The sequence below is a fragment of the Perca fluviatilis genome, chromosome 14 (assembly GCF_010015445.1).
Source record: "Perca fluviatilis chromosome 14, GENO_Pfluv_1.0, whole genome shotgun sequence".
Taxonomy (NCBI): Eukaryota; Metazoa; Chordata; class Actinopteri; order Perciformes; family Percidae; genus Perca; species Perca fluviatilis.
Window position 1 is genome coordinate 15,064,006 of NC_053125.1, and position 18,798 is coordinate 15,082,803.

Sequence of the window (18,798 nt, forward strand, 5' to 3'; positions counted from 1 at the left end):
CTCTTTGGGCCCTCGCGAATGAATTTGTCTGACATCTATACATGGGTTATTTTCTAGGAAACCGTTGTATCACGGCAACTCGAAATGCTGTTTGATGGAGGGCTTGGAACGTGATCTGATAACCCCGGATGCTGGCCAGTTGTATTACTTGTATGCTGGGCATTAAGAGTGGTGGGAGGAGAGGAACGGGCCCAAGAGCAGGATGGACGAGAACCAGGGCCCAGAACGGCTGACCGCTCGGCTTCCTATCAGTCTTCCAAACCAAGGACACAGTTTCCTCTGAGCGTTCACACTTTTGCTCACACAATCAAAATATCCATTAATTATATGATTATTAGTGCAATGTTTAAGGTATTTTACCTTGAAACAAGGAGGAACAAGCCTTATGCTGTGTTTCAATTTGTACACTTATATTTAGTACACTGTGTACACTTGTGCAGTGGGAAATTTCGATAGGGTTTTGTTGTCTCAAATCACGCACGGCCGTTATGCACTGACCAGAAATTGTTTTCTCTCTCTTTCATTTCTTTTTAATGCCGGGCAGGACATTACCGCCACCTATTGTCGCCTGTCAAAATATACTGTATACAGGCTTGTTTTCTCACTATCTGACTACAGTATAGTGGTATGTTTTCACAAGTTTGAAAATATGTTGATTCAGCTCCATAGCAAAGATGGCGAACGTTGAGGGCGAGTAGTGTCCAGCGTTTCACACTCAATATTTTGACCGTTGCAGCATGCAGGCACTCACAGTGCACTGCATTTGGGCATACTTTGTCAGTGTGAAACACACGATGTACTCAAAATAGCAAGTGTAAGTGCACAATTGAGACACAGCCTAAGATTCTACAGCTATGCCAGTGGTTCTGTGAGGCAATGCTAAATGTAAAATGCTAACCCTAGCATGGCAACATGTTCACAGTGATAATGCTAACAGGCTGATGTTAATTAGATATCATGTTTACCATGTTCATTATCATAGTTTGGCATGCTTACATTTGATAAATAGCAGTAAACATAATGTAGCTGAAGTTGATGGGACTGTTATTAGTTTTGCAAGTATATTTGGTCATAAACCAAAGTCTTGGACAAATTAAAATGTTGACCTCATGGTGACACAACAAAAAAATAAGGGATCACCAAAGTCATTACAATTCATCCTTCAGGGGGACATGATTGTCTGTACTTAATTTCATGGCAATTCATCCAACAGTTGTTGAGACATTTTACTTAAAACCACATATCTATCTATAACATTGTGGGGGTGCTAGAGGAAAGGTCATGGGATCACCAAAGTCAATAGGATTCATCCTCTGAGAACCATGAATATCTGCGCTACATTTCATGGCAATCCATCTAATGATTGTGGGAGTGAATGGATGGGATCTTTGATGGGATCTTTGATTGGTCCTAAGTTGTTTATTTTATATATTAATGACATCTGTAAGGTATCCGATTTGTTAAAATGTGTTTTATTCGCAGATGACACAACATTGTATGTATCTGAGGATAATCTTCACCAACTAATTGCTGATGTGACCAGAGAACTACCCAGAATCAAGCGATGGTTTGACCAAAACAAACTATCCTTTAATCTAACTAAAACTAAATATATTATATTTAGTAATCAACAAATTAAAACCACCATGAGCTTAACGATTGATGATGTGGTATTAGAAAGGGTGAATGAAAATAAATTTCTTGGAATAATATTAGACCATAAATTATCCTGGAAACCACACATTCGCTCATGTTCAATCAAAAATGTCTAAAACAATAGCTATACTACATAAAACCAAGTACTTTCTAAATAAGCCATCTCTGTATATTCTGTATTGTTCTCTTATTGTTCCATACTTTTCTTACTGTGTTGAAATATGGGGGCATGCTTACACCACAAACACAAAACCTATTTTTATTTTACAAAAAAAAGCCATAAGGATAGTCAGTCATTCACTGTGTAACGAACCGACAAACTCGATATTCTGCAAATTTAAAGCAATAAAATTCTCCGATCTTGACAGTCTGAATACAGCTGTCTTTATGTTCAAAGTCTATAGGAAAATATTGCCTGAGAACATATTATGTTTGTTTGAAAAAAGGGAACAGAAATATAACCTAAGAGGAGAGAACATTTTTAAAAAACAAATGGTCCGAACAAACTTTAAAATGAACACCATTTCGGTAAAAGGGGTCAACTTGTGGAATGGTCTCACCGATGATCTTAAGAGGAGTAATTCCATTCATTTTTTCAAAAAACAGTTTAAAACTTTAATTTTTTTTCAAATATAAGGTTGCCTAAGTAAAATCGTATAGGTATGTTGTATGTATATGTGCATGTATATGTATGTGTATGTATGTATATGTGTATGCATATGAGAATATATATAGTATGTATATATGTATGTGTGTATGAATACATATGTTTATGCATGTATATTGTTTATGTTTAATTTCTGATGGGTAGATGTTGTTTTGTAAATAGGGTAGGCGTAATAAGCTATGGCTTCAGCCTACACCTTATCGGTTACCACCCTTGTTTGTAATGAACTTGCTGTACTTATATTATTTTTTATGTTTTGTAACCGAATAAACCTTCATTCATTCATCTAATAGTTGTTATTTTAGTCTGAACCAAAGTGGTGGACCAACAGACATACCAACATTACCATCCATGAAACCATTGCTAAAAGGAAATGAAAACCCCTCTCTTGGCTGTGTTGCAATGAATCATAATCTCTTAAAATCAGCACTTGCCAGGCAAAATGAATCAGACAGATAGAGAAATTTACAGACCATTACTAACTAATACTTCTGTTCTGTCAACAAGCCTATAGTGATGCATTCATGCTGCACTTTCCCAACAAAACCAGCCTGTACAGTTTGCCATTGCAAACTGTACAGGCTGGTTTTGTTGGGATGGTTTTTTTTCTGCAGAGACAAGACTAAAAAACTGGTCACAGGTACATGTTATATAGTCTCATTGCCCCTCCCTCTGTCACTCCTTTGTTCATGTCAGTTCATCCAGACAGGTCAGTTTACTCTAGTCAGTTCAGTGTACTCTGATTTGGTCACGGTGTATTTGATGATGAAATATTTTACTAATTTAAATTTTCCTTCCTCCGCACCTCACCCTATGATTTAACCAATTGTGCGTGCCCACATAGATTGTTTTTCAAAAGTGGGAACATCCTCTCCCTTAGCTGCTAGCTAATCAATTACAGGATGGTCCCATCCAATTTCAGTACCCCAACTGTCCAGTTGGCTCAGACTGTCCTTTGGGACTGTTCTGTTAACTTATCATTGTGCCAATCAAGAGAACATCTGCACAAAATAGAGTGTTATAGGTGGCCGCAGACATTCAATGTTTTGAAATTAAACGTATTATACAACTGGTTATTAATGAATTAATTAAACACAAGATTGTTTTCACCATTAATGTAGTAAGTGTCCACCACATAACCAAGCCAAATGAATTCATCTACTTAATGAGCTCCCTTCCCCACTCATGAAGGAAATGAGCAATGCCATGAGCAATGGCAGCTATTCCATTATGCTTCATTGCGATTGGCTGCAGATAAGGACAACCACCCACATTAGCACGCAGGTAATTATTTGGATTTCTGCGAGCAGGTGGTGATGGAAGCAGGAAAGTCCGTGATCATACTCCAGCGTATCTCCAGACGCTCACCGGGAGCCCCCATATCTCTTCCCAACCATGTCATTACACTCATTATGCATGTCGTGGATAGCTATATTGGCCAAGGTGCTGGTGAAAATACTGTACTCTGCTCTGGGTTATGGCTTGTACCAGCATAGCTGTTTCACATGTTACTGAAAATCCAAAACTATAAGCAAGAAGATGTTGAAAATGCTTCATAGAGCTACAAGAGGAACCATGGAGCTGGGTGATAATCCTTTGTGGGTTCATCACTATGAGTGACCCCTCTTACATTACACAGACTCATTCTACCAATGTTGATATCAAAATGTAATTCATGCAGCCTTAACCTATCCCAGTTTGTGATGAGTTTGGCCACCAAAAGCCAAAAAATGGTTGCTGTGACATGTTGGCAGATGTTGGCAGATGTACATACGTGACGAATCCATCTCTACCTTAATCATCTCATCTCCTTTCTCGCTCTCTCTCTGGGGCTGTTGCTGCCTTTGTATGGAGGTTTCAAGTCATCACAGATAAGAAACGTTTTCACACTGTTAATCAGATTGTCCTGACGATCTGCTCCCCTGCAACATGCATAGTTTGGCACGGTGTTTTCCTATGAGACATTCGCCTCAGATCTAATCCCCTCAAGCTTTCTACTCCACAGGACCGATGGGAGGTGACAGGCAGCGTTGGATGACTTACTACGGAAAGATTATGATTGCATGATGCAATGTTGGAGAAAGGCCAAGAGAGCTTACTGGCAAAATGTCCAAAGAAACTTCCTGTTGTCTTACAAGGTAATATCACATCAATATAACCTTGTAGTTTCAATTTCCATTTGAACTTGATTAACTCAGAGAAGGTTTGCTTGTGTTTGTCCCCAGTAAAGCCTGCTTCATATTCATGCATTTAGGTGAAGTTAGGGAAACAGCACTTTGCTCAAAGACCCAACTCGATATCAAATCAAATCAATAGACCTCTGCTGACAGCCTTAAATGCTCAAAAAGATGCCAGCAACTGTAGATTATTGACAGACTATTGATAACAAAAAGAACACAAAAAACAATAGTTTTGTCTTTGTGGCAAAGAAAAAGGAAAACTTTAATTACCCAGAGATGTATGAAAATGGCTCCTTCAGGGCACCAGTCCTCCATCTTGCCTGCAGTCATTAATTAGATCTAATCAACACCGCAGGGAAAAGTTACTGTCAAGACTAATTAGCCAAAATGGAGCTTCTGTAATGGGGAACAAATGAACAACAACAGTTAACTGTAGCAGCCTGCTCCATGCTTTATGACTCATTCAGTCTCAGCGGGAGAGATTTTTTGGAGCAGCACCATCCAGAATTATATTAGCACTTGATTACTGTTTTGAGGGAATGTCTGAATATTACACTAATAGGCTTTGAATGAGAAAATTCTATTGAATAGAAAGTATTTTCAGATATATAGTTTGTCATTGTGCTGTAGTTTTTTTTTATTATTCTTCACCAATTTGGACACACACACACACACACACACACACACACACACACACACACACACACACACACACACACACACACACACACACACACACACACACACACACACACACACACCTCTGCCAGGTTGCATATTGTAAGCCCAATGCAAGCTTCCCCTCCAACCCCAGGCCTCAGAGGTCATGAGAAATGTTGGCTTAATCCTTTCTTCGTCCCAACACTGCTTCTGAGAGTCAAGGCAGGGAGTAAAAAAAAAGGAGCCTTTGTTTCTCTCACAGCGCTGCAAACAAAAGGGGTTGGGATTGGGAAAAGCGTATACACACACCACCTGCAATTAAGAGCTTAGAGTTTGTCCTCTTAGCACAAAACCCTCGGCGACCGAGTGGAGGAGAGGAAACGTCAAGATTAGGTGGGAAGTGCTATGAGGGTATTAGAAAAAGTTGTGAGAATGAGGACGTTTGTCACAGAATATTACTTACAGGATGCTGGAGGACAGTCACCTTACACCCTGTGGAAGAGTAATTGTGGAGGATTTGAGAACTTGTGGCTATTGATGACAATTGAGCACTTTAACGACCTGGGTTGAAGGTTTGCACCACAGTCACACACATATGAACAGGCCTCTGTTTGTTTGCCCATATGTTGGGTTAAGTCACTAATACGTGGACATCTGCTGAGGAAGAGAAGGTGTTAAGTTGTCATTAGACGCACAAAAGCACTGATGACTGTCAGCTGCACTGAAACAATCCATTTATCATACAGTTAAACGTCTGATACATTAGTGGAAGTGTCGGCCTTGCGATGGGAACTAGAAAGTCGTCTCTGTCGAAACAGTTGTCGACTGAACTTTACTGAAAATGCCAACTTCATTAAAACTAAATTGGGTCAAATGCACTGAGTGCAAATTAAAATCAGCCGAGGGAGATGAGATGTAATTAACATCTCTTCAATCAAGCTGGAGTGTTGGAATTATAGATTCATGTTTTACATTCATTGCTGAACTCCAAGGACCTTCTTTTGTGGTACAATATGACTTCTGCCATCTTAAAGGGCCGTTTAAATACAGAAATACCGACAGGTCAACTACTTTTTGCAAACTTTTTGATGAGAACACGCTTGTTAGGGCAGACTAGATTTAATTCTTATCAATTCTTATATGAATGCAATAAGAAAATGTATGTGAACAGATTAGTTAGTAGTGAACAGATAGTAGAACAGGATTCTGCTATATGATCTTATATGATAAGGTCAGTTAGTCTCCTCCAACTGAACCATGTAATAACCACTGGTATTTGCTGCATTTATTTAGAAAGCTCATGTTGGAAAATGGCCATCTTAGCTCTCATTTTGTTGCTCTAAAACTCTGCTCCGTAGCGATCTCACTGTAATAATTAGCTGATGCTTCAGGATCGCTGTAGTTTACAGTTCATTTCAGACAGGGACTAGCAGTTGTGTGGTGTAACAGTAGCATTTAATGCTGTGAGTACTTACCAGGGGTGTTTTGTGGGTCTGCTCGGGGGGTGGCACTGCATGGCGCCTGGTCCCGGATCATTTATAAACCCACATAGGAGCCATGCTGGTAGCCCCGGAGCAGCTGAGGTCCTGTGGTGGGTGGCGGCTCCAGTCCCAGCAGAGGCTCTAGGATGTAGACCAAGAAAGACGTGTAATCCCTCTCTCAGAGCTGCGACGCATCGTCGATGCAGGAAAATAAATATGGAAGGGTGAATGAGGGAGATAAGGGGAAAGCTATTACCAAGAAGAAATCCAACAATTAAGACCAGGATTTGTTTTTATATTATTTCACAATCTTAAAAGGTAGAATTTGTATATGGAATTCTGTAAAAGATTCAAAGCACCAAACTATGCAGAAAAGACCTTACAAGAAAGTATCTCCTGCTGAATTGAAATCATTTTACTCTTATTATTGTGGTATTCTTCCAAAGGTTGAAGCTCTCAACCAAATGGACCTGCACACATTCCTTCATTTGACTACATAAATCATCACATTATACACGCAGTACTGAAACTTCATTTGAGAAGATGTATTAACACCATTCACATTCTGCCTTACACTGGCACTCACAAAGTGCTTTAGGTCACTCTTTCCTAATTTGGATCAATTATCCCATTTCCCCTCTCTGAAACAGTGTTTCTCATTCAGCATAATGCGCCAGCTATTTGTCAACGCTGTGTCGTGTGCTCACTTCTTCACTATTCATGTACACTCGTGTCAGGGTGCTGAATGCTAGCTTTCTCTACTCTCTAAGGCTCATTTGAAATTCAAATATTGCCTCATTGCTGAGTCTCAATAATATTGACTTTCACATACTCTCCAGAGGCAGCAGGGATATATTTAGGACAGGATTGTGTTTTTCCTTTACAGTATGTATGCATCTGGGGCGTTTCTGGACTCCAATCAGATGCTGCAGCCAATGCTAGGTTTTGGAAATCACTATCAAATTCCAGCCAAAGCTGATAGAAATTTAAGATTAAGTGATTGTTGTTATTAGAAAAAATATCTTTTTGCTTATGAGACTGCTTTTATTTATTGGCAAACCTGTGATACTTAAGATGAAAAAGCCTATTACTGTTTCACTTTACTCAACATAACTTAAGTCCAAAAACTGCAACTCCTGGAAGGTTTAACCCAGATCTCAACATTTCATTTATTAGTTTTAACAGGATGAACATTAGCGTCCCCATCAGTTTGCATACAAGTTAAGTGGACCCAGCAGCTGCTTCAGTGGTCCACTAGATGGAGTACTACATCACTGAAGAGTTTCTGTCACATCATCAAAGGTTTGACTATCAATAACAATGTCAGCTCAGAGTGTTTGCATGTATGCTATGACTGAAGACAAAAACAACTTACAGTAATGGGACAATATTAGAAAAAAACTAACCCTAACCCTTTCTTTCTCTTTTATTTATTTTTTTGTTTTTTTGTTCTTCTCATTTGGTTATATATTTTTTCCTTTTATCCATTTAAATGTCAATTTTATAATGTTATAAATATGTGCTTGTGCCATTCTGTGTAAATAGTGTCGAAAACAATCAAGTCACGAAAAAAATCAAGAGAGATTGTCAGCTGTGAGGTTAATATGTCTTTACAGAAATCCTGTTCATTCTGGGAAAATATGGTTAATATGTTTACTTTAAACTGCAGTAACATCAAGATTAATTGTGTAATTGTCTGGATTATGCACTATTTCCCAGAACCCAAGGGGACGTCTAAAAATTACTTGTTTTGTCAAGAATGACTCAAAGGTCCTGAAAACCTTCTTTCTCAATCTGTTCCTTTTTATGAGCAATAGAGTCCTTCATGGACACACAAAATATTCTTGAACTATTTTGGTTATTTCTCACGATAGATTGCTTTATTTGTGGGTTTGTTCTTACTTTTCGTAACTTTTCTTCACTGTTTTGAGGTGGGTGGGGCTCAGCTGGATGTCCCTCTGTGGACAGAAGACAGAGTTCAGCAACATGTGAATCAAAATCTAATGACAGTTATGGGATTGAAACCACACCCACACAGTCCAAGAGAGGCCGATTACACTAACAGTTTAACTGAATAAATAAAAGCTTATTTAGTCATGAATATTCAATGTTACAGTGACATACATTCTAGTTCTCACAGGCTTCAAATGATTAATTTATTATCAAATACATTTTTTACTGATTTTTTTTTTTTTTTTTTTTTTTTTTTTTTTTTTTTTCTCTATATATTTTTTTTTTTTTCTATATATATATATATATATATATATATATATATATATATATATATATATGATGTTTCCCATGGGGTTGTTTTACTTACTATTATGAATGAAGACATGAAACCCTAATGTACACTGGAAAAGTGCCAGATGTGGTGAGTAGAGAGACCACTGGGGCACAGCAATATGGAAAAAAAGGATCATTGAACTAATTATATTAAAAAACCTAGTCATTAGTAAAAGAGTCACATGAAAGTTTGACATCAAAGTGTAACATTGGCTCCAGAGACACAGAGAGGATTCCCTACAGGCTGCACATCATGCACATCATCATAATCAACATGGTGGAGGTGGTTGAGGATGGGAGGGCAGGGTGTGGTTTTTCTGTCGATAAATGTTTGTCTGTCTTAATCTCATTATGGTATCACAGGCATCACAGTATATAGTACAAATTGTACCTGGTGAGCTCTATAAAGAGACAAAGTACAAACTGTCTTTATTGAAAGCAGTAAAAGGGATTATGGGTTTGGGAGACACAGCATTTACACTCTGAGATACATTGCAAAACATCCCATTTATGTTATGTAATTGTATGTTATTGTCATTCCCAGAACTGTAGTCAAATTAAAGAAGCCTCCTAGGGACAACCTAACTAAACTATTTCAATGGTTACCCATTTATATTGTAGTGCCACCCAGAACATCGTGACTATTATTTCTATGCCTATGTTACCGAACACTGAAAGCTCATTAATTAGACAAATTGAGCACAGGAATTGGGTTCCTCCAACCATCTTTTATAAACAACATCCATCATGGCATGTGAGACAAACTATACTTGTTCACTTGTATTTTGAAGCAAGCAAGGAATATGGAAATGGTAGCAGTGGTCAGCTGTGATAACTATGTGGCTAAAACATGATAAATGCTGTGTATATGTTCTCGTTCAATTACATATTAGATTTACCTGAGTCATCCCCAAACTGCTCCTTTGCTAAAGCTGTTATATAAAATGGAAGTTGAGTCTTGTGGTGACTGAAAGACTTCGTGAGGCGTAAACAATGTATTCAGTATTCTCTCAGTGTCCATAATCCAACAGTCCAGCTCCGAGTACACAGTTTTTCCTCTCAGGAATGCAACTACAGTGCCCTATTGTCCAAAGACACAGGCTGAATGACAACTACTTTGGTACTTTAACAGACAATGCCAGTGTTGTAATTGTATCTCATTTCATCACAACAAACATTTGTTTGGATGTATGGACCTTTTTCCCAGCAAACATTTTAGGCTCGTTTGAGATGAGCCAGGTCTGCGCAGAATCGATCACCGGCGATCGCCGCCCAATGCTTGCCGGTTAGATTTGTGTCCGACTTGATCCCGACTTGTTCTGACGTCATGCACACATGGGCAACGATAACCTCACAAGATCAAGGCGGCCGCAGGTTTGAGACCAGAGAATGTCTAATAAGGGGAGAACTTCCACTCTCTGGAAAATTCCGGGTTGGTACAATGGGGCTAATAGGGAGTGAGATAGGGAGTGAACAGGCTCTCCATAGACAGGCTCTGTTTGAGACGCAGGCATGCAGCGCAGTTGCTTTTCACCGACTGCAAAACCCAGGCGGACCCAGGGCATGCTGGGAAACGTCTGCCTCTCAGCTGATCTAACCAAGGGGGTAAGCGAGCATCAGAAAAACGTACCTCCTATGGGGAGGTCCAACAAGCCATCACCTCCTGATAGCATTCCATTGACTGCCATTCATTTTGCCGTCACTTTGACAGCGAATAATTTTACATCTGAAGCGTTTAAAAACTATATTTGTCCGTTGTTTATTTCTAAATCTATCTCACGTCATGGCCCCGTAGCAGACGTTTTTGTAAAAATAGGCTAACGATTGCATCATAACTATGCGACTTTCTGTCGCACACTAGATAAATTACTGTATAGTCAGGAGAAGCGCGCAGGCAATCGGGGGGACGTGGAGACATACAGTCAAAATAATATAAATATATATATATATATATATATTTTTTTTATTTCTCTTGTGACGATTGTGTCGTAGAAAGTCTTTCGATTCCAACTGTGGCCACACATCAAAATGGCCGCAGGGCTCAGAGCCGTCCTGTGAGGCCTTGGTTTAGACACGGGTGAGGAAGGACAGGTTGAGCTAGCTGGGGATCTGGATGGTTTCCAAGGCGAGGGAGGAAGGGTTGAATGGGAAAGTGACCGGGTAAATCATCTTGGTGTACATCAACAACTGGGGACTCTCACAACGGTCTCGCAAGTGGGTCTGAATGGAAAAAGAAGAGAGCAAATGAGATGCAAATAATGAATATGCAATCAAATTTAATTTCAGAACAAAATTGCAGTTTGTTATGGGGCTGTACCACTTTTGAGTGCTTTGCATTGCTGCAGCATTCCCCTTTTTTTTGTTCCTTTCATTCAAGTTACAATGTGCAGAATTTTTTTTGTTTGGAAAAAAGTTTGGAAACCAGTGACCTGGAAGGTAGAGGGTTGAAGTTACTTATCATCAAATTTAAAGAAACCTAACTAGATAAAATTTGTGCTTTAGCTTGGAAGGTGTTACTTTTCAGGCGGTGTTTTCCAGGAGCATTTATTTCCTTAATGTTTATACTGTACAGAAATAAAACAGTATGTCCAGAAAACAGTGTTGTATTGATACATCTGGAGTAAATTACCTGTATGGTTCATATGTGCAACAGATATGTCAAACTCTTTGACTGGAGTGTAAGAGGTTCAGGACTTTCACGATCTGAAAGAGACAAACCACAGAGAGGTTACCCCAACATCGTTTACCTGAGCAGTGGTGAGGGCCAGGCACATGGAGCAGATGGCCTCAGCGTCCTCGTCATTCATTTTCTTCACCTGCAGCAGCTGAGCGGGCCTGGATCAGAGGCTCCAGAGTCTCCTTAGCTCCACATATCATCAGACCTTTGTCTCTGAGCCACTCCTTCAGCTGGCTCACATTGTACCTGCACACACACACACACACACACACACACACACACACACAGAAACACATCATAAGTTTAGTGGTCACAACAACAAAAAACAACAAAACGGGGGACAAATACAGCCACACTCTGGAGCTCCCCTTTTGAGCAGCAACGTCACCTACATGAGCTGCAAGCCTTTGCTCCAGGAGCACATGTCCTTGCGTAACAGCAGGGTGTTGAGAGTGACGGCTCCGATGATGTTGTTGAGAGTGACGGCTCCGATGATGTAGAACTACTGCTTCACAACCTGCTTGATGAGCTCGGGGTCGGTGCCGTGCTGGCACCTAGTGGAGTGGAAGGCGCTGAGCTGGCGCAGGATGGAGTCCAGGGTTGTAGGTGCCCTCGTCACCCTGGATGGTCTTGTATTCCAGCATGCCAGAGACTGCCCAGAACACACACAAGTATTCAAAGAAAGACACACACACACACACACACACACACACAGATCCATGCATTTGATTAGCTGCTGGTAGATCTGGATGGCCAGATCACTGATCACCTGTCTGTACTCTGCCAGGTCGAAGTTGGACAGAGTGTGTTCATTCTGCCTCTGCGTGTTGTGCTTCATGAAGGCCTGAGACACACGGACACAGGCAGACACAGGGTTACAAAAAATTAATAGACTAAAGACATGTATATGCGTGAAGGATAGGAAATATTCTGTCTCTTTATGTCCAACAACTCTATTAAAACACTTTGATATTGTATATGAATGTCAGCTTTTCTTAAACAATACCAAAAAAAACAATCTCCAGTTAATTCAAACTTTACTTAAAATGTTCTGTCCAACGGTTGGTAGATTATTATTTCCCAAGAAAAACACAAACACAATCACATTTACTAAATTATCCAGACGTCTAACAAACCCTATTTATGAATGTGTACATATTTGAGTGACACAGTTTCTATGGTGATATGCATTGTGTCAGTCTCACCTCGTCGCCGCTGTATTGTTTCAGACAGTGTAAGAAGCGGCAGGTGTTAGACAGCCAGAAGGAGACCGTCTCAAAGCCGTCTCCTCATTTCTGACAGGAAAAGGAAGAACAAATTGGAGTCATACTGTAACTGCATCAGACCCTCTTCAAGTCAAACATCTTCCAAACTGCTGAAAAGCATCATTTAAAGGGTCAGTTGGGCCAAATTACAGCATATCTCTGCACTTACCTGAAAACTTTACACACACACACACACACACACACACACACACACACACACCTTGAGGATGTTCTTAATACTGTTGATGGTTGAGGTGAGCAGGGTGAGGACCTTCTGGTCATCGTTGACGTAGTCTGCATGTCTCAGACATATGAACAGGATGTAGGCTGGCAGACCTGGGGTCAGATTCACGGCTACACCTGGAGGCTCCAGCTCTGGAGAGACAAGAGGAGGAATGAGTTCAGTGATGGACTGAGGAGAACATTAGAAGAGAAGTTTCTGCAGTCTTACAAAGAGTAATTTTGTACAGATGGATTTTAGATTTCAGACTGTAGAAACCGTGTTATGATTTATTTTTAAAACAACCTTTTACTTTTCATTGAGAAATCAGAATCAGAAAGGGCTTTATTGCCAAGTAAGTTTTTTGCACATACAAGGAATTTGTCATGGTGTTGTTGGTGCATGTCGCACATTCTCAAATATAAACGAATATAAACAATATAAGTATAAACATATACACACAGTATTTTATTAATAACGATAAAATAAATGTAAATAAATAATAAAATAAGTTAAACAGTAGTAAAAAGGAATGCTACAGCAGAGTAGGTACAGTGGCATGAGGAGCCAGAGGTGGTGTGTCTAGAGAGTCAGGGTGGGTTCCGGGCCTTGTTGATAAGGCTAGTGGCGGAGGGGAAAAAACTGTTTATGTGGCGTGTGGTTTTGGTCCTGATGGACCTCATCCTCCTGCCACAGGGGAGTGGCTCAAAGAGTTTGTGGCCGGGGTGGGAGGAGTCAGCCACAATCTTTCCAGCACGCTTCAGAGTCCTGGTGGCGTATAGTTTCTGGAGCGGCGGCAGATTGCAGCCAATCGCCTTCTCTGCAGACCGAATGCAGTACTGCAGTCTGCCCTTGTCCTTGGCAGTGGCAGCAGCGTACCAGATGGCTGATGGAGGATGTGAGGATGGACTCAGTGATGGCTGTGTAGAAGTGCACCATCACTGTCTTTGGCAGGTTGAATTTCTTCAGCTGCCGCAGGAAGTACATCCTCTGTTGTGCTTTCTTGACGATGGAGCTGATGTTCAACTCCCACTTGAGGTCATGGGAGATGATAGTTCCCAGGAAGCGGAAAGACTCCACAGTGTCAATTGTGGAGCCACAGAGGGTGATGGGGGCAGGTGAGGCTGGGTTCTTCCTGAAGTCCACAACCATCTCCAATGGGATTGTGGCATTGTAAAGTTATCTTAAATAGTAGAACATTTCCAAGTTAGTTTGTCAAAATGCAACCACAGAAGGACCTTAAATAATCTCTTTAAAGTTAATAGATTTTTCATCAGCAAACTGAGCATGCTCAGGCCAAGAATGAGCTTTCATGCTTAAAGGAATATTGGGAAATACTCCCAGTCTCTTCGCTCTCGTGCCATGGGACTAGCTGTTTCTCACTGTTTCCGGTATTCATGCTAAGCTAAGCTAAACAGCTGCTGGCTCCAGCTTCATATTTCCGTACACATATGAGAATTGTATCAATCTGCTCATTTGTATATGTGTGTATTTCCCAAAATGTCAAACTATTGCTTCAAGAAGTGTTATGGTTGAAATGTGAATAGCTTCTGAGCTTGTATGTCAACAGATCCATCTCCATGATTACTGAGTAAACTCTTTCCACTGATACCAGACCATATGTACGGTTGAAAGCTCCAGAAAAAGCAGACCTTAGGATGGGATGGTTATGTCAAAATAAAAAAAACATTTGTGCTTAAACTATATATCCATGCAACAATAAGGTAACTAACAAAAATGAATGCAGGCTTGAGGTTCACAGATATATGGATCACACATAAGCACATTTCAAGAGTCTGCTAGTTGATTTGCATACCCACACAGACCCAATCAAAATGTTTAAAATGTTTAAGGTGTTACAAATTTGCAAACACACGCTGTTATAGTCCAATTTTCTATTCTGGACAAATGTAAAGTTTCCAGTCTTACTATTTCTTTCTGCTGGGCCACTATTCTTTGTAAGCATGCCAGCTCAAGTTGACAGCGTCAAATAGAAAGTCCTTTACGGCTCATTTTCATGCCAGGCACAAACAGGGCGACAGAGAAAAGATTGAGGAACAGAAAGGGGTTCAGTTGACTGGCTGCCATGGGCAGCCATACAAATGGCCCACTCTTTTTTTTTTCTCTCCTGCAGAACAGTGTGACAGTGTTTAACTGTGCCAGACTCAGTGAGAGAAGTTGCCCTCCAGTTATTTATTAGTGAATCCTCGAGGTCGTGCAGGACTCGCCCTACATTTGACACAGTCTTTAAATGGCCACATCAGCAGACAGATAATCAGTGAGATAAAGAAGAGCATCTTCCATGCCAGCTCAGGGAGGGTGGGGGTGATAGGGAGAAGGGAGGGGTGTATATAAACGGAGGCCAATGGGCATTCATAATCCCACGGTCTGCTAGTGCTTCATCACCAGCTGCCTTCAACCCACAGCGAGCCTGCAGCCATGACGTTCAACGGAACCTGGAAGGTCGACCGCAGCGATAACTATGTCAAGTTCATGGAGCAAATGGGTGAGTGTGTGAGAGCCTGTGTGTATAGATAACACTGAACGGGTCACTGAAGTCAGGTTGCACTTCAGCTCTGTTTTTCTCCTGTGGCTGGCCTTCTGATCTAGTTTATGAGAGCAATGCATGTAACTGTATTATTTGTTTCCATATAGTTTGACATTGCTGTGTGGGTTATTACACAATGCAGTGAGGTGTTGATAAGCAGAAGGTGTTTATGGTGCTACCCACAATAATAGCAGTAGCTAAATTAAGCTTTTTCTTTGGACTTGGACACACTTGGAAAGCAGACTAGTGAAAGCTTCGAATACAAGCAGAGTCTGAGTGCAGATGAATTGCCTATTTACAAATTTGCATTCAGTACATAATACTCGCTGTAAACAATCCAGCTACATGTCTCAATTTTTTTCTGTTTAAGGTGTTAATGTCATGAAGCGAAAGCTGGCAGAGCACGACAACCTGAAGCTCACCATCGAGCAGACCGGGGACAAGTTTCACATCAAAGAGTCCAGCACCTTCCGCACCAAAGAGATTGACTTCACCCTGGGCGTCCTGTTCGACTACAGCCTGGCCGATGGCACTGAAGTCTCAGTGAGTGCTTCAGACATTATTAAACCAATAGCAGCTGGTCCAGGTGCTGATTCATCATTTCACTGCAACAGGGAATGGTTTGCTTTAGGCAAATATGAGTTCTTTTTTTTTTAAAGATTGATACAGTAGATTATTCGTCAAAGGGGAAAGTGCAAAACAAGCCAACTAAAGCCAATGGAAAGGTTCCAGTGAATAATTACTCTACAGTGGATATGTAGTGATATAGTATGCAGCAATATAGTTGCTGGAATGAGGGTTAACTGAATATGAAAAAAAACAACATACAAACTCAATATATACATAAATTTAACACAACATAAGGAGAGCATCTATCACCAAGTGCATATTTTCAACCAGGGTACGTGGGAGATGGAGGGTGACATGCTGAAAGGCAAATTCACCAGGAAAGACAACAGCAAGGTCCTGACCACCACCAGAGCTCTGGTGGGAGGAGAGCTCGTACAGGTCAGGGGGTCCACATGTATTTCATCAATAATATGCAATATGTTCATTTGTTTTCTTTCCATAATTGTCTCTGCATAGACTAAATCACCTCTCTTTTTTTTCACCCCCCACCGGCAGAGTTACAACTATGAGGGAGTGGATGCTAAGAGGTTTTTCAAGAAGCAGTAACCTGGAGTCTGAAGTTCATATTTTATTTTTTATATAGATCACCCAATGTAGATCTGTTTTTATTTTTCTAACAATAAGACATGACTAAGTCAAGCATATTCTACATCATATACCTCCAAATTGTACTTTTAAAAAAAGATTTTTAAAAGTATAGTTGACCACAGCATTGCACTGTAAATGTAAAAAGTGCTGAAACGTTAAAAGGTGTTTAACAGTCAAATAAACTGGTAAAAAGGGTTCAAGTCAAAAAATATACCTAAACTTTAATTAAAGGCAGGTGCAACAAAATATGATAATTCACTGAAAATTTCAGTTTGAGAGAGGACGACAGCTGAAAGACAGTATAACGGATACTGTAAACAACACAAGAAGCCAATACAGAGTCCAAACCAACTAGAACATCCGTCACCATGTCAGTGTAATGTGCCTTAGAAAAACTCTCAGCAACCAGTGTCCCAGAAATGGTTTAGGACTATTGTGGCATCTAGCCATGCAGATAGTTTTTTTTTTTCTTTGTCCAGATTTCGAGATATTTGTCGCTGAGGTTTATATTTCCACTCTTCTACAAAAAATGGGGAATGGAATTCCGTTTGTAATTCTCCCTGCATTGAAAAACATCATTTAAAACAAATTCAAACCCATTAGAAACAATGTCCCAGTTACTCATGATAATCCACAGAACATGAACAGTTTTCAGAGGGACTACTTCATTGGTACAACGTAGTTCCAATGTAAGCTGCTCATGTGTTAATGGATTACCCAAGGTAACGGGTCCATTGTTTCTAGTAATATGCCACTGTTTTTAAATGTCATTTTCAATGGTGTGAGCAATGCCAATGGAAACTCTTCAACCTCCATGGTAATGGGGTGGAAGCATAAGTCTTAAACATGAATACCTCAAAATGTGGGCACAAAATTATCAAAAATATCAGCATGATTAGATACAACTAGAGGTGAGTGAGACACTGTTTTTTTTGTAATTTGGGAGGACTTACACTTTAAATGTCACCAACAGTAGAGATGGAGCGCAGCTTACTTAAACATCACCGTGCTGTTAGCTGCATCAAAACAACAGCATTTAGTCACACACCGGTCTGCATCATTCTGATGGAAGGCAGCACAATAATGATCCACCACAAAATGACATATATTGGTTAATTTGCACTAATGGTTCTTATATATTATATAGTCTGTAACATTAAAGCCGTTGTCATGTGTCACTTAAGTATTGGTGTATTGGTCTTTTTTTAAGTTTTAATGAATGAATAAATTATGAGAGCCTGTTGCTCCAAAAGTCTACAAACTTGCAAGTCATTCTGCCTTCAGGCGTCAACTTATATAAAGTCATCATAATCAAGGTGAATGATCATGTCTTGGCGATTACATTTTATGAGCATTATAAATTCATAATCGCTGTCTTGGATTCTAAGGAAATGTCACATTACCTCAGCATTTCAGACTCTGCTTTAAAGTCTCTCCTACATAGCATGACTGCAGCCGGTCACATGATGACAACAGGGTCTTGTGCTGTCATGTGCTGGCCTTTGGGTGCTATCCTCAGCAGTGGGTCTGAACAGATGAACAGAAAAACACACCAGGGAAATGAGGATTCCTCACATGATGAGGAAAATAAGTGTATATTTTTATGCAGTGAGCCTCTCTGAGCACAAGAGGGCGACCTGTGCCTACTTTTACTTTAGAGTTGAACCACTACTGTAGATACTTCAGCACAGCATGAAAGCTACAAAATATAATTTAAAATGTAACTTTTGGACTAGTACCAAGAGGTTTTAGGATGACAAATACATAAAGATACTGCTTGATGGAGAGACTTTGCTGCAAGGCTAAATCTTGAGATACCAGGGTTTGGAGTAATAATTATTCTTATGCCTATGGGTCTTCACTGAGTGCTCCTCAATAGTTTTGACCAGAGCTGATTATAGATGTGTGCAACTATCTTTTAGGCTGTTTGTCAGGATTGG

General features: G+C 40.1%; 1 protein-coding gene, 1 long non-coding RNA gene and 1 pseudogene across 2 annotated transcripts; 1 reads left to right on the forward strand and 2 right to left on the reverse strand.

The window, feature by feature from the left end:
- Nucleotides 1-6,505: 6,505 nt before the first annotated feature.
- Nucleotides 6,506-10,187, reverse strand: LOC120573482. The gene is made up of 3 exons (XR_005641731.1): nucleotides 9,830-10,187; nucleotides 8,547-8,602; nucleotides 6,506-6,828 (listed from the first exon to the last, which is right to left on the reverse strand). It is a non-coding gene; the product is annotated as an uncharacterized LOC120573482 (long non-coding RNA).
- Nucleotides 10,188-10,904: 717 nt separating this feature from the next.
- LOC120572501 lies at nucleotides 10,905-15,180 on the reverse strand (annotated as a pseudogene).
- Nucleotides 15,181-15,443: 263 nt separating this feature from the next.
- LOC120573652 (fatty acid-binding protein, intestinal-like) lies at nucleotides 15,444-18,041 on the forward strand. The gene is made up of 4 exons (XM_039823538.1): nucleotides 15,444-15,598; nucleotides 16,011-16,183; nucleotides 16,541-16,648; nucleotides 16,766-18,041. Exons 1-4 carry the CDS (start codon nucleotides 15,532-15,534, stop codon nucleotides 16,814-16,816), a joined length of 399 nt encoding a protein of 132 aa, XP_039679472.1. The 5' UTR covers nucleotides 15,444-15,531; the 3' UTR covers nucleotides 16,817-18,041.
- The last annotated feature ends 757 nt before the right edge of the window (nucleotides 18,042-18,798 follow it).